General features: G+C 38.3%; 1 protein-coding gene across 13 annotated transcripts in view; it reads right to left on the bottom strand.

Annotated features, from left to right (window-relative positions):
- nlgn1 (neuroligin 1) overlaps nucleotides 1–16,021 on the bottom strand; it is a 573,697-nt gene that overhangs the window by 414,224 nt on the left and 143,452 nt on the right. For 10 of the 13 annotated variants that reach the window (XM_048542420.2, XM_048542421.2, XM_048542415.2 and 7 more), the window contains 2 exons: nucleotides 11,141–11,200; nucleotides 8,319–8,468 (listed from right to left, as the gene is read on the bottom strand). In XM_048542420.2, coding sequence (XP_048398377.1) covers nucleotides 8,319–8,468; nucleotides 11,141–11,200 — 210 coding nt within the window. The remainder of the gene's footprint in view (nucleotides 1–8,318; nucleotides 8,469–11,140; nucleotides 11,201–16,021) is intronic. The other 3 variants (XM_048542425.2, XM_048542427.2, XM_048542428.2) reach the window with 1 other exon arrangement.

Raw genomic sequence — 16,021 nt, 5'->3', positions numbered from 1 at the left:
ATCTGGAAATTATTGTCTGGAAGGGCAGTAGAAGCAGTAATAGTCAAATAATTTTAAAAAGGTGCCGGCGGACATGCATCTCAAGTGCTGCAAAACGCATGGTTATGACCAAATGTTGGCAAGTAAGATTAGGCTTGGTGGTTTGCCTACGGGCGTCTTTCAAGCGCCATAAAATGTCTATATTTCTCGTGAAGGTGACTTTGCAAGGTCACTGGGCTTAGTGCGTACCTGTCATAGAATGAGTATAAATTAGTGAGAAACGTATAAATTAGTGAGAAACATAAAAATGGACTGTCAGTGGTCCTACAAGTTTTTAAGAAGGAAACGATTCGAAGCAGCGTTCAGAGAATTTAAAATGGGAAATGAGAAAATGACAAAGAAACTAAACAAAGATAACAAAGTGTGGAGTTGGATGAACACAGCAGGCCCAGCAGCATCTCAGGAGCACAAAAGCTGACGTTTCAGGCCCAGACCATTCATCAGAGAGGGGGATGGGGAGAGGGAACTGGAATAAATAGGGAGAGAGGGGGAGGCGGACCAAAGATGGAGAGAAAACAAGATAGGTAGAGAGGAAAGTATAGGTGAGGAGGTAGGGAGGGGATAGGTCAGTCCAGGGAAGATGGACAGGTCAAGGAGGCGGGATGAGGTGGTAGGTAGGAAATGGAGGTGCGGCTTGAGGTGGGAGGAAGGGATGGGTGAGAGGAAGAACAGGTTAGGGAAGCAGAGACAGGCTGGGCTGGTTTTGGGATGCAGTGGGGGAAGGGGATGAGCTGGGCTGGTTTTGTAATGCAGTGGGGGGAGGGGAGATTTTGAAGCACGTGAAGTCAACTCATATTCCGCTTGGGAACCCTGCAGCCCAATGGTAACAATGTGGACTTCACCAGCTTCAAAATCTCCCCTTCCCCCACTGCATCCCAAAACCAGCCCAGTTCTACCCCTCCCCCCACTGCATCACAAAACCAGCCCAGCTTGTCCCCTCCCCCCACTGCATCCCAAAACCAGCCCAGCCAGTCTCTGCTTCCCTAACCTGTTCTTCCTCTCACCCATCCCCTCCTCCCACCTCAAGCCGCACCTCCATTTCCTACCGACCACCTCATCCCGCCTCCTTGACCTGTCCATCTTCCCTGGACTGACCTATCCCCTCCCTACCTCCTCACCTATACTTTTCTCTCTACCTATCTTGTTTTCTCTCCATCTTTGGTCCGCTTCCCCCTCTTTCCTTATTTATTCCAATTCCCTCTCCCCATCCCCCTCTGTGATGAAGGGTCTAGGCCCGAAACGTTAGCTTTTGTGCTCCTGAGATGCTGCTTGGCCTGCTGTGTTCATCCAGCTGCACACTTTGTTATCTTGAATTCTCCAGCATCTGCAGTTCCCAGCATCACTCAAAGAAACTAAACAAACACTTTGTGTCAGTCCTCATGGAGGAAAATATTTTTTAGAAACCTACCAAAAATAATGGCGAAACGAAGACAAAGAAACTTCAAGGCATAAGAATTTGTCAAGAAAGTACAAGAGGAATTAAAGGGACTTAAAGTAAATAAATCTCCTGGACTTTGGTATCTACATCAGAAAGGATTGGCTATATGGATAGTAGATGCATTTTTAAAAACACTAGAGTCTGGAATGCATCCTGCAGATTGCAAGGCAGCAAATGCAACCACACTATTTGAAGAAGGGGAGAGAGAGGGAGAGCGAGAGAGCGAGAGCGAGAGAGATGGGGTGGGGGGGGGAGAAAATAAAACATGGAATTGCAGACCTATTAGTCTTGTGGAAAATGCTAAAACCTGTCAGTAAATAATGCAATAACAGGACACGTAGAAAATAATAGCAGAAATGATAAAAAGGAAATCATGCTTTAACAAACCCACTGGAGTTTTTTTCAAGGATATAATGACCAGAACAGAATGGGGAAGGGGAGAGGCTTTACAGGGGGTGCATTGTGACTGTGATAGGAGGAATGTGCTGGTAATCAAGACCCACCACTCCAACAGTCACATGATTGATGTAAATGTTTTGATTCCATCACCAAAATGGCCAATTGTTTCCCATTGTACTGCTAGCCAGAATAAAGATACTTTCACCAGGTTCCTTTAATGAACTTAAAATCAATCAATTTACTACAAAACCAAACTCATTTCTAAAAATGAAGTTGCAAGATTGATTACAGTCTAAACTAAAATCTGTAATTAGTACTATATTCCCTTTTAATCTCAACACAAACACACCCACGCAACACAATACAACAGAGATACTACTTTCTCAAGAGCAAAGTAAGAACTTTGACCTTATTGACTAATGGTCCTGAAAATGAAAGGTAGAATTTGTCAGATTCTCACGATCCACCAGGTTTCTTGTTCATGAAACTGAATTGCTGGCAGCTCTAGAGAGAAGGAAGATTTTCCAAGCAAGTTTCACTTTCGCTAGAAATTGAGCTTGATCCACATGTTTGGAAAATGATCATAGTTCAACTTCTCAGGCTTTACAAGATAGCAAAATACTGAGATATGGGAAATTTGTCATATTTCTAATCACTTCAACCAAGAAAGGGAGAGAGAGAATTTCAGGTTTACAGCAAGTTTTGAAAGGTCTTCCCTCTTCTGATTCCATTGGTTTTTGAAATAGAAATCAAGTTTCACATAGAACATAGAACATTACAGCACAGTACAGGCCCTTCGGCCCTCGATATTGTGCCAACCTGCCATACCAATCTGAAGCCCATCTAACCTACACTATTCCATGTACGTCCATATGCTTGTCCAATGTCGACTTAAACGTACTTAAAGTTGGCAAATCTACTACTGTTGCAGGCAAAGCGTTCCATACCCTTACTACTCTCTGAGTAAACAAACTACCTCTGACATCTGTCCTATATCTTTCACCCCTCAATTTCAAGCTATGCCCCCTCGTGCTCGCCGTCACCATCCGAAGAAAAAGGCTCTCCCCATCTAACCCTCTGATTATTTTATATGTCTCAACTAAGTCTCCCCTCAACCTTCTTCTCTCTAATAACAACAGCCTCAAGTCCCTCAGCCTTTCCTCGTAAGGCCTTCCCTCCATATCAGGCAACATCCTAGTAAATCTCCTCTGCACCCTTTCCAAAGCTTCCACATCCTTCTTATAATGCGGTGGCCAGAACTGTATGCAATACTCCAAGTGCGGCCGCACTAGAGTTTTGTACAGCTTCACCATAACCTCTTGGTTCCAGAACTCCATCCCTCTATTAATAAAAGCTAAAACACTGTGTGCTTTCTTAACAGCCCTGTCAACCTGGGTGGCAACTTTCAAGAATCTGTGTACATGGACACCGAGATCTCTCTGCTCATCTACACTACCAAGAATCTTACCATTAGCCCAGTACTTTGCATTCCGGTTACTCCTACTAAAGTGCATCACCTCTCACTTGTCCGCATTAAACTCCATTTGCCACCTCTCAGCCCAGCTCTGCAGCTTATCTACGTTTCTCTGTAACCTACAACATCCTTCGTCACTATCCACAACTCCACCGGCCTTAGTGTCGTCTGCAAATTTACTAACACATAAAAGGGTTCCCAAGGTATTCATCAACATAGGGTTCCACAGTCTCTTTCAAAGTTAGGTTTTCCACCAATTAAGGGCAGTGAAGCCCATTCTATAATCTCCTTAAAGTTTTTCTTGGCTATTTTTCTAAAGTCATTTGACTTTCTGTAATTAGAAGGTGGATGACCCACATTAAACTTGACCTCATTCTGTGGTAAAGGCCCTGTTCAATCCAGAAAATATTCAAACAGTTCAATATCTTCCAGATGTTCACATTAACCATACAGATAAATGTGTATTCCCCATTGCTTTCAGTAAGGTCCGACACAAGAGGTTAGTGAACAAAATTAGGGTGCATTGGATTGGGGGGAATATCTGACATGGTTAATGGACAGAAAAACAGACTGCATAAATAAGTGGGTCATTCTCAGATTGGCATGCTGTGACTAATGGGGTGCCTCAATGATTGGTGCTTAGATTCCAGCTATTCACAATCTCTATCAATGATTTGGATGTGAGGATGAAATATAACATTTCCAAGTTTGCAGATAATACTAAACTAGGAAGGTAGGATGTAAAGATGCTTCGAGGGAATTCAGACTAAGTGAGTGGCCACAAATTTGGTAGATAGAAAAGAACGTGGAGAAAATGGAAAGATAATCACATTTGTAGGGAAAACTGAAACATAACATCTTTCTTAAATGGTAAAATATTTGAAAGTGGTAATGGTAAAGGGACCTGGTGCCCTCATTCATGAGTTACTGAAATATAAAATGCAAGCACAGCAAGTAATTAAGGTGGCAAATGGTATGCTGGCCTTCATTACAACAGTGAGAACAAGTGGCAAAAGAATTCCTGGGATGAAGAAATTATCCCGAGTAAAATACTAATATTCAGGCTTTATTCTCAACAGTTTAGAACAATAAGAGATGATCTCAAACATAGAACATAGAACATAGAAAAGTACAGCACCGTACAAGCCCTTTGGCCCACGATGCTATGCCGTGGATTAATCCTAATCCAAAAATAAAATAACTTAACCTACATTCCCATCAATTCACTGCTGTCCATGTGCATGTCCAGCAGTCGCTTAAATGTCACTAATGACTCCACTTCCACGACTACCACTGGTAAACTATTCCATGCGCTCACTACTCTCTGGGTGAAGAACCTCCCTCTGACATCTCCTCTATACCGTCCTCCTAACACTTTAAAACTATGACCCCTCGTGGCAGTCAATCCTGCCCTGGAGAAAAGTCTCCAGCTATCGACTCTTGACTCTATCCATGCCTCTCATTACCTTGTACACCTCGATCAGGTCACCTCTATTCCTCCTTCTCTCCAGTAAGGAAGGTCCAAGCTCAGTCAACCTCCCTTTGTAAGACAAGTCCTCCACTCCAGGCAGCATCTTGGTAAGCCTCCTTTGCACCCTCTCCAAAGCCTCCACATCTTTCCTATAATAGGGCAACCAGAACTGGACACAATATTCCAAGTGTGTTCTTAACAGGGTTTTGTAGAGCTGCAGCAAAACTTCGCGGCTCTTAAACTCGATCCCCCTGTTAATGAAAGCCAAAACACCATATGCTTTCTTAACAACCTTATCCACTTGGGTGGCAACTTTGAGGGAGCTATGCACTTGAACAGCAAGATCCTGCTGTTCCTCCACACTGCCGAGAATCCTGCCTTTAATCCTACATTCAGCATTTAAGTTCGACCTTCCAAAATGCATCACCTTGCATTTATCCAGTTTGAACTCCATCTGCCCTTTCTCAGCCCAGCTCTGCATACTGTGAATGTCTCGCTGAAGCCTGCAATAGCCCTCAATACTATCAACAACACCTCCAACCTTTGTGTCATCAGCAAACATACAAGATTCTTACAGGGATTTACAGGGTAGGCAGAAGAAGGATGTTCTTCCTGGATGAGGGGCCTAAAGCTGGGAGAGATGGTCTTAGAAAAATCAGGCAAGCCACATAAGACTCTGACGAGGAGGAATTTCTACAGTAAAAGAATTGCAAATCTTTGAAATCAATGACCTCACAGGGCTACAGAAGCATTGTTGTTACGTATTTCAAGAGAGAGATTGATAGATTTCTACACATTGACAAAAGTAAGGAATACCAGATGGTCCAAAATAAGTAGAAATTGAAGAACAATCATAATTTAATTAAATGGTGGAGCAGGCTAATGGCCTACTCCTCTTCCAATTTACTATGTGCTGTGTGTCTCTACCCGATACTTGCTTGTCAGACTAGTTTAATTCACTTTGTGCTTTTTCACAATGGTTTGCTGGGCTATTCTGGACAGTAATTAGAAGTTAATCAAATGACTGTTTATGTAGTTTCACCAACGACAGACTGGGTCAAGATGGCAGATTTATCTCTCCAAAAGGACAGCAGTGAATCAGCTGGGTTGCGATGACTAATTGCTAGTAGTTTCATGTTCGCTAGACGGAAATACTTGGTTTGAATTCCAGATTTATTGAATTAATTGAAGCCAATTCCTATTTTATTTTGTTGGATTTAAACCTGTGCTTGTGTCACAAGTTCAAGACCTTGGATTAGAACATAGAACAGTATAGGCCCTGTTGTGCCATTGAGAAGTACAATATCATGCCATACCACAGTGTCTTGTTTAACATCAAAGGGAAGCATTAAATGATCAGCAGATTGAAGTACAGCATCAGTTAATAAGATGCTATCAACAGGTACTAGAATGAAGTCAACGGAGGGTAAAATTAGGTGGAATATAAAGCAGGGGTTGAACGTGAATCGACCACATGCCGTCTGGGCAGCCTAGGTTACAATTATCCCAAGATAACGAAGTGTGGAGCTAGATGAGCACAGCAAGCCAAGCAGCATCTTAGGAGCACAAAAGCTGACATTTCGGGCCTAGACCCTAAACATCAGCTTCTGTGCTCCTGAGATGCTGCTTGGCCTGCTATGTTCATCCAGCTCCACACTTCGTTGTCTCAGATGCTCCAGCATCTGCAGTTCCCATTATCTCTGATTACAGTTACCCCAATAAATTTTGTTTAGATCCGAAATGTAACATTTTTTGAACAGAATGTAAATATAACATGTGCTTCAAACAAGCACAAAAAAGTTTGGATAACTAACTTTCTATTATCTGTAATAATCAATTAGTGCTTCCCAAGAAGGATATTTTTATTAACCCGCATTGGTCAGTGAGAGAACGCGAGAGAGAGAGAGCGCGAGCAAGTGAGATCGCGCGAGAGAGAGAGAGAGAGAGAGAGAGAGAGAGAGAGCATGAGACTAAAGTTCTGCTCAAAATAGCCATGAAAGGCTGTCACCCAAGGCCACAGTCAGGCGACTCAAAGCATTGTCAGATCAACTCCATTAATTTCCAATTCCTGAACTGTGAGTAAATGCTCTTTGAACAGTGAAGATGACATCATTTTGAGCTAGAAACTAATTTTAAATTGCCATGCTTAGTTTAGTTTCCTGCTTGAACATGTCACAGTCTGCCAATTCCTTCCCGGATTCAAAAATGGGATATACAACAGAAGTTGAGCAGGACCACCACATTCAGGCAAGTTTCCTAAGATTTATTAGAAATCTCCAGTTGACCTGAAATCATGAAATTCAGGTCCTCAATATTTTGAGTTTTATACCAATGGAATCATTACTTTTTTTGTTGCAGATGAACAACATAGAGGAATTTATGGGCCAAGTACTTTTTCCGGCTCCCCTGCCCCCAATCTAGAGAGTACTTTAATGGAAATGCCTACTTGGCTGCCTGACGTTCTCTAAAACTATAAATTATACTGCTACCATAGATTTTGCAGTTTAAAGCTATCAGTGTAAAACTATTTATTTGACTTGGAGAGACAATAAAGTCAAAGACTTGAGATGTCCCTTTGCTGTGACAAGAACCAAAACTTGGACTGTCCTCATCCTTTTCCTGCTGCTGTTCTGATTCTTTCTTCTGACGTAATTTTTCATCACAAACTTCAGTTCAAAATGGTACAATTCATTAGAATTGTCAGACAACAAAATGAAACACAGAACTGTACACGATTATGTAACATAACATTACATACCTGCATTTGTCAGTTGATTTTATTGCACGAAACAAAGGTTTACAATATGTAACAAGATTTTTTGCCCTCAAGTCCAGCATTAATTATTTAACAAGTAAATCACGTAACTAAAAACAATCTGATTTCTCCCATAAGTATTTGATTGTAGCTCCAGAACAAATACTACTTTTATATTAAACAGAGTTTCAAAGCTTCATAGCTGACTATTTTAGGCCAGAAATAAACATTTCACAGACAAAGCAGCATACTTGAACCTCGCGTTTGGAACAATTGTCCCTTTGCTGTACCGAGTCACCCATTTATTGTCACTCAGAGTTTGATGAACAAGTAGAACAATAATAGCGACTCTGAATCTAAATATTCATTCAACTTACATCCATCAGCAACCAAGTATTTCATTTTAGAGGACTGTTACTTTCAGAAAGGATATCTCAACCAACCTGTCTCATTGGGAATGAAACCCAGATTTTTAGGAAGCGTTTGAGGGCATTGTCCTGCTCAGTACCTATGGCTATCACTTCATCCAAGTGAATCATTAACCACGCTACAGAGACATTGTAGCTGATCTTAATCAAAATCCAAGCATCATACCACTTCTCACATTTCATCCCGTCAGCAGAATATTTCATGTATATTTTTAGCACAGAAATCATACACCCTCCACAGAAGATACAAATACTATTTAGCAAATAATTTGAATCAGTAAGTGACCTGGATCACCAAACAAGCACAGTCTTACCTAAAACACCAAGCCGGTAGTTGACAGTGATGACTATGACATTGCCATAACTTGCCAGTACACTTCCATCAAGTATATTTCCAGTGCCCTCCATATATGATCCACCATGGATAAAGACCATAACAGGTTTAGGTCCACTATCTCGAATATCTGAAAAAATGACACATAGTTCAAAAGGTTTGGAACCAGAAAGAACGACAGTATAAGATGACTGCTTGTTTTGTAATAATGACAAGTTTGCTAAAAGGAGACAGGAAGTCAGAACATTTTGACTTGTACTTAACAAAACAACCATACAAGGAACAAACTTGAAAAAAATGGATGCCAATTTATACAGCTTGAGAAGAGGGTGCTGATTTGTTGGGCCATTGGTAGCATGGAGATGGTAGAAAAGACAATTTACTGTCAATCTTAGTTCTCAAGATAGGCAGGTAGACTCTGACTGATCAGGGCATTGCTAACTGAAATGCTGCATGTCTCCTTTTAACAATGTTTTAGTCCTGCACGCTGTGAAATTATCAATTAAAAAGGTTGTGTGGTATCTAACTTTTTAAAAAAGAGCATATGTTTCTCAAGCAAATGTTTACGGATAATTTCATTAATAATCTGTTGAAGCAATTTCTCTTCTGATGTTGGATTATGACTGATTTTAGGGGCTACTGAAACTCAATTCAAAATGTTATTAGTGAACAAGCTGTGTTTCACTAAAAATAACTTGCATATACATGGCAATATTTGGAATTGGGCTGGATTTGACAACAGGACAGGAATAAGTCCTAATGGTTACTATAATTGTAAGCAATGAGGTAAGATCCCTATTCCAAATAGAATATATGACAATCATAATAAAGACATGATAGCAGAACAAACTACTACAATCTACACAAATAACTAATTTCCCTACAATTACTTCATATTACTATCAATTCCTTCATAAATTAACTAAAATAACAATGATCACTGACTTAAATTCTGCATAAGAGTGCCAAGATCTTTCTAATTAACAGTTTGGTGACTTTATAGTCAGGTTAAAACATAAACCGAACAAGCATGTTTTTTTCAAAGAAATAATTAAAAAAGATCCAATTTTATGAAAATATTTAAAAGATGCCATAGATAGGACTGATTACATGGTATAAAATTATGTTAATTACCATGATCCAAGTTGGTAAATATTTTCTTTCAGTTAATTCATTAAATTTCTCAAGATCAGTTACGCCTTTGTGAAAGATACCTGCTGCTCTCCTGATGATGGATGACAGAAGTATACTTCTGTCGTGAAACATTATTATTTTATAATATTGCAGTGGTAATGGTGCAATTTCCATTAAAGTATATAGCAAGTTCATAGCAGCAGTGTAATGACAGTTTTGCTATCTTGTTTTAAAAAAAGAAAATGTGAAAATATAAACAGATGCCACTTCTGTAGTGAGAAATGAAAAGGAAACAAACAAATAGTGTAACTGGAGAAAAATGTTTAAAAAGTGGAGAAAGTGAACTGGGGTATCAAGTGCCCACTAAATAAAAGGTTTGAGGAGAGACTTAAACATAGCAAAAAGTTGCAAGGAAAAGGAAACAAGACTGAGTGTTCTTCGGCAGAAGTGTAATGGCTAAATGTTTGACTACCAACGGTGAAGTGGATCTCAAATGATATAAAGGCAGGATGATAAATTGCCAAATTAGGTGGGAGTATGTAACACAGGAATATGAATCCAGTGAAAATTCTGCAATGAACTCACAGACGCACAAGTTGGACAAAGAGACTTTGGGAGAGGTAGCAACATGAAATTTTACTGAGAATACAGGCTGAAGAAGGTAGGCAAATTGAAGCTTGCTTGGTTGAAGTACAAAAGCTTCCTGCATTAGAAAAGTCAATCCTTGCTGTGATGAATTCATCATTAAAGATTTGATATTGGCTCAGTCAGAGATGTAACTGAAGAATGTAGCAAGTACTTTGGACTAGTTGAGGATGCAGAATGGTGGAGTTTTAGAATATCACAATTTGATAAAACATGTACAATCATGTAATCTAAATTCTGCTTCTGATCTTAATAGGTTTTTGTCATGTATGCATGCAGCATTGCTGGGAGAAGCCAGAAGCAACATACAATCAAACTGGAATTTACATATCTGGACACTATTATAAAGAAAGCCAACAGTAATTATATGGTACCAAATATAAACTTCTAAATGCTATATCCAACTGCACTTCATGGTGGTCTTTTTTCCAAATGCCCAGCATTCCAGTCTCTCCAACAAATACTGGATACACGAAAAAAAATTTTGCTTGAGAAGCATTTAATTTTGAAATAATTAGGCCGTATATGAAGAATAATATTGTACCAATCTATGAATTGATAACACGTATAGGTGGCTGTGACATGATTCAATAGACCATATGCACCTGATCTGTTTTTCCTGCAAAAAGCAAAGAATTTGAAGGCATGCATTAACACTAGCAGAAAGATAATATTACTTTAATATGTCAAATGATATGATTTCTGAGCTGATATCATGTTTAAAAAATCTAACATTTACATCGACATAAGTATATCTGTTTAAAAAACTGTTCAAATTGTATTTCATGGAGGTTTTTTGTTTCCTTAAATTGCTAGAGTCAAGTACTGTGGAAGAATAATTCTAAAGTTTAAAAAAAAGTTAAAAAAGGATAAAAATGTCAACAACAAGCAATAAGACAAAAAATTTGAAAACTAAGTGCTAAAAATCTGCACTTCAAAAATGCATTAAAAATATATTTTCAGAGGGACGAAAAATTTAGACGGTCATTGTCATGCATATTCATTTGGCGTCAAAAAAAATACCTTCATCTTCTGCGCCATCATTATCACCTAAATCATCAGCCTGTTTCTTTGCAAGGGGACCTAGGATTAAAAATGAAGAAAATGGAGGAAAAAAGAGAATTCAAGAACATACAAGACTTCAGAAGACCTAGAAAATATTTTTTTAAAACCTTTCTTGAAAAATTGAAATGTAAAATGCATTTGTTTAAAAAAAAATTGATAATATATAAAAAATCAAAAGATTAAAACACTTTACATATTTAAGTAGCTTTGAGTTACAGCATAAGCTTTCTAACCATTATGTATAGAAATAATTATGCACCAAATGCAAAAATATTGTATCAGTATACCCACCATTTCAAGAAAAGAGAAAAACCTGAAATCCTTTCTTAATAATTAACCTGTTTGACCCAATGTACAGGTCGCAATATCAAAAGTGTCAAGTCTCTTTAATTAATTATTTTCCAAAGATGTCATTCTGAAAATAATGTGAATAGCTTCGAATAACTTTTAAATGCAGTTCACAAAATGCAGAAGAGGAACTCTTTTTCCAGAGATTTTCCCAGAAATAATAAAAGTGGAATGTAACACAAAGAAAGGCTTTTGAAGCCATCTACTTGTGATGTTGACTAGCCAAAAGCAAAAATCATCCAAACTAATTTAGATTGGAATCTTTCTCAAAGTCATTATCTACATTTGACATATCCTAAATATGTTACATTGTACTGCATCATAAACTTACAATGGAATAATTCAGATTTAACTTAAAAGTGCAATGATTTGAAAATGTTATCTACTATAAAAACACAAAGACGCAATATATTACTATCACATCTATATTAAATATCAAACAAAATTCTTAAAATCAATTATATACCTTCTGAAGATATATATAGTAACAAAATTTATATTAGATAACATATAGTAACAAATTATATGATGTATGCGTCAAAGATCACAATGACAGCACAAACTGAACAAGCAGTATATATAAAAACCAAAAGAAATGTGGATGCTGTGAATCAGGAACATCAACAAAGTGGCTGGAAAAGCTCAGCAGGTCTGGCAGCATCTGTGAAGGATAAAACAGAGTTAACATTTTGGGTCCAGTGACCCTTCCTCAGTTCTGAGGAAGGGTCACCAGACCCGAAACATTAACTTTATTTTCTACTTCGCAGATGCTGCCAGACGTGCTGAGCTTTTCCAGCATCTCTTTTTTTTGAAGCAGTATATATAATGTAGATTTATAGATTTGTACCATAATGTAAACTTTTTTTAAACTTAATTTTATCCATTTATTTTACTAATTATTTTTAAATATTGTCCAGTAGTAGAGTCAAAACATGGTGGAAACTCATTCCTTCCTGTAGCAGAGTACACATTTTATAACATTTAGAGATGCAATACAAGCGTTAATAAACTTTCAGCAGCCAGAACAGGACAAATTACATAACACTAACAAGCATTTTAGTGTCATGCAAGCTCTAATGGGAATAATCACAGCATGCCCAACAACATTCTGACAGAAAATACTTCTAACAAAGAACTTAAGTGCTCATGCTGGCTAAGTATCAATGTTTATTAGCATGCACTGCAAGGTAGGATATTTAGGAACAATGAACATGGATGGCAAGATAATAGAGCAAGCATAAATCTTGAAGAGTGAAACTGTGAATTTTGTACGTTTTTTCTTGATAAAGCCTTTCACAGATTTTTAATTTCCTGTGGTACTTCTGAACACTGACTTTCACATAGTACCCATAAGAAAGTACAAGATTGACATCCTTTGCCTCTTATTTTTGTCAAAACCGTCTTAACAAGCAATTTATTTGAGTGCACACATATGCTTTAAAAATGATTAAATACATCAAGTACAAGATCCTGAACAAAACAGTCTTATGAACTGACTTAAATGACTGTCTTGCTTGATAACATTATTTTGGGGCGAATAATCATTTTGACGTTTTTCACAACACAAAAGTTACGGCAATTAAAATTCCTTTTACAGCAAATTTAAAAAATTGCTTATGATATCAAATTGGACAAATTATGAAAATGTCTCAAATTTTAACATAAATTGTAACACAAATATATCCAAGTGAACAACTAGCCTATCATTTTCAAACGGCTTCCTACACGGACAGTTGAGAGTTCAGGCAGTTACATCTTAGTTCTAAGTATTCACATGCAAGATCAAAATCTGATTGCTTCAACGGTGCAAGTGGATTGGTTGAAAGTTGAGGAAGTGTTTCTAAAGGTGCTATAATGTTAGTAGCAGTGATGGTTGGGGGTTAGGACTGCAAAATTACATCATCCGCAAATTGCTAACACCTTCCTGGCAATGTCTTGAAATTATAATTGCAATTGACTTCTTGGCAGAACATATCAGGACTATTGATACTGCTCTAAGTTGAACTTTGATAAAACAAGAACTTTCAAATGTTTAAGAAACATGTAAGAAATCAAAGTTTTTCAGTATTGGGCTTAAGATGATGTCAGTTTGACATACTCTGAAATCATGTTAAAATGCATCAATGAAGTGTACATAACTCGTCAGTTCACATTATACCACATATCAGATCATTATGTTGTTATTAATAAATTATCAATAGATCAATGTGGGCCAGATATTCTGGAGACAAACATACGACACATGATGAACTTTAGGAACGTAAGGAAGTCCTGACACACTGACCGCCCAGCAAATCGACCAGGAAGCTTGAACTTCTGATAGGAAATTCCTCTGTTACCTCAAAACTACTTACAAAAGTGTCTGACACTGATGTAAAGTCAGAGACCTCATATTAGTACCGCACAACTGTTTGAAGGGTAAGTTTTTTAATGCGCTAATGAGATGTGGGTATCACTAGATGGCCAGCATTTAATGCCCATCATTAGTTCCCCTTGAGAAGATGTTAGTGAGCCATTTTCTTGGACCACTGTAAACCAGAATGAGCAGATTTACCATAGTGTGATTAGTGGGTGAGGAGGGTTACTGGATTTTGTCCCTGTGATACTGAACTAACAGTAATATATTTAGTAATATATTTTTAAGTCAGGATGATACTGGAAGTATCAGGATGTGACTTGGAAGGGAATGTGCAGGTAAAGATGTTCCAATGCATCTTCTGCTCTTATTCCTCAGGGTCAGAAAGATGCTGGGTTTGAAGGGTATTGTAACAAGTTACACTGCACATCAAATAAATGGTACATAATACTATCACTGCATGCCTGTGGTGAATAACTCAATTGAATCTGCTTCCACTGCATTTTCAGGCAGAGAATTCAACGTATATAAAATTAATTTTCCTTGTATCATTGTTGCTTCTTTTATTCGAGCCCCTTAAACTTCTAGTTCTCAAACCTCTGGCAAGAAGAACATCATATCTTCATCTATTTCCTTGGACATCTAATTATTGTGAACATCACCGTCAAATCGCCTCAATCTTCACTTCTGTAATGAAAATAGTCCCACTTCTCCAATTTATGAGAATTGTTGAAATTCATCATTCCTGGAATTGTTACAATGCTTCCCCCCTGTCTTTCACATCCTTCAGAGTAGTGCCCACACCTGGATACAATACTTTGGTTGAAACATATCTCACTGTTATCCTCTTTGCCCTTATTTATAAAGCCCGAAGCCCTATATGATTTCTTGGCTTTTCATTTTATCAACTTCTCCTGCCACCTTTAATAATTAATGTACAAATACCCAGGCATCCCTCCTGCAGACCCCTCAGAATTGTATCCCTTATATTTAGATTGATGTTTATTCCTTGTACCAAAATGAATTTTCTTGAATTTCTTGGTATTAAATTTCAACTTCCATGTGCCAAACAATCTACCAGCCAAAGTCATTTTCAAGTTTAACACAATGGTCTTTACAATTTACAGTACATCCAATACTTAGGAATATTTTGAAATTTCAACCAATGTTCAGACAGTCTAACTGCTGAATTCACCATGGTTCACTGCAATTTCCCTCATGCAATCTTCTCTTGTTCACCTCTTTAATTATTTTCTCATGTTCTTCAGTGCCCTTGTTGTAGAATTACACAGCAGGTGAGGTGCTTGCTGCTGCCAGAACTTCCGGTATCGATGCCATTGGCATCATGTTTCAAACTCAGTTGCATTTCATTTCATACATTGCAAGTCAGGAACTGCACTTCACACTGTCACTGAGGCTGCGTCATTATCAGAGAGCGCATAACCCCAAAAAGGCATTTTAATTTTGTTTGCTGACAGTGATCTAGAGAGTCTAGTGAAGACAAGGGCAGCACTTGAGAACAGGGAATGCAGAACATAGATCAGTACAGCACAGTACAGGCCCTTCGCCCATGATGTTGTGCCAAACCTTTACCCTAATCCTAACGTCTACCTAACCTCCACTCCTACCATCATTCATATACCTATCTAACAGCTGCTTAAATGACCTTAATGAGGCCGAATCCACTACCATCTCCGGCAATGCATTCCACACCCCTACCAGTCTCTGAGTAAAGAACCCACCTCTGACGACTCCCCTATATCTACCTCCTTTCACTTTAAAACTATGCCCCCTCATAATAGCTACTTCCACCCTAGGAAAAAGTCTCTGGCTGTCCACTCTATCCATACCTCTGAACATTTAGTACGCCTCAATCAAGTCTTTGTCGTTCTAAAGAGAAAAGCCCTAGTTCTCCCAACTTTTCCTCTTAAGATCTTCCCTCCATTCAGGCAACATCCTGGTAAATATCCTCTGCACTTTTTCCAATGCTTCCACGTCTTTCCCATAATGAGGTGACTAGAACTGGACACAATACTCCAGATGTGGCTGAACCAGTCTTTTGTACAGCTGGAGCATAATTTCACAGCTCTTGAATTCAATCCCTCTATTAATGAAAGCTAACACACTATACACCT

This window comes from Stegostoma tigrinum, chromosome 14 (genome assembly GCF_030684315.1).
Source record: "Stegostoma tigrinum isolate sSteTig4 chromosome 14, sSteTig4.hap1, whole genome shotgun sequence".
Lineage (NCBI taxonomy): Eukaryota > Metazoa > Chordata > Chondrichthyes > Orectolobiformes > Stegostomatidae > Stegostoma > Stegostoma tigrinum.
This window is presented reverse-complemented; position numbering and strand designations above follow the sequence as displayed.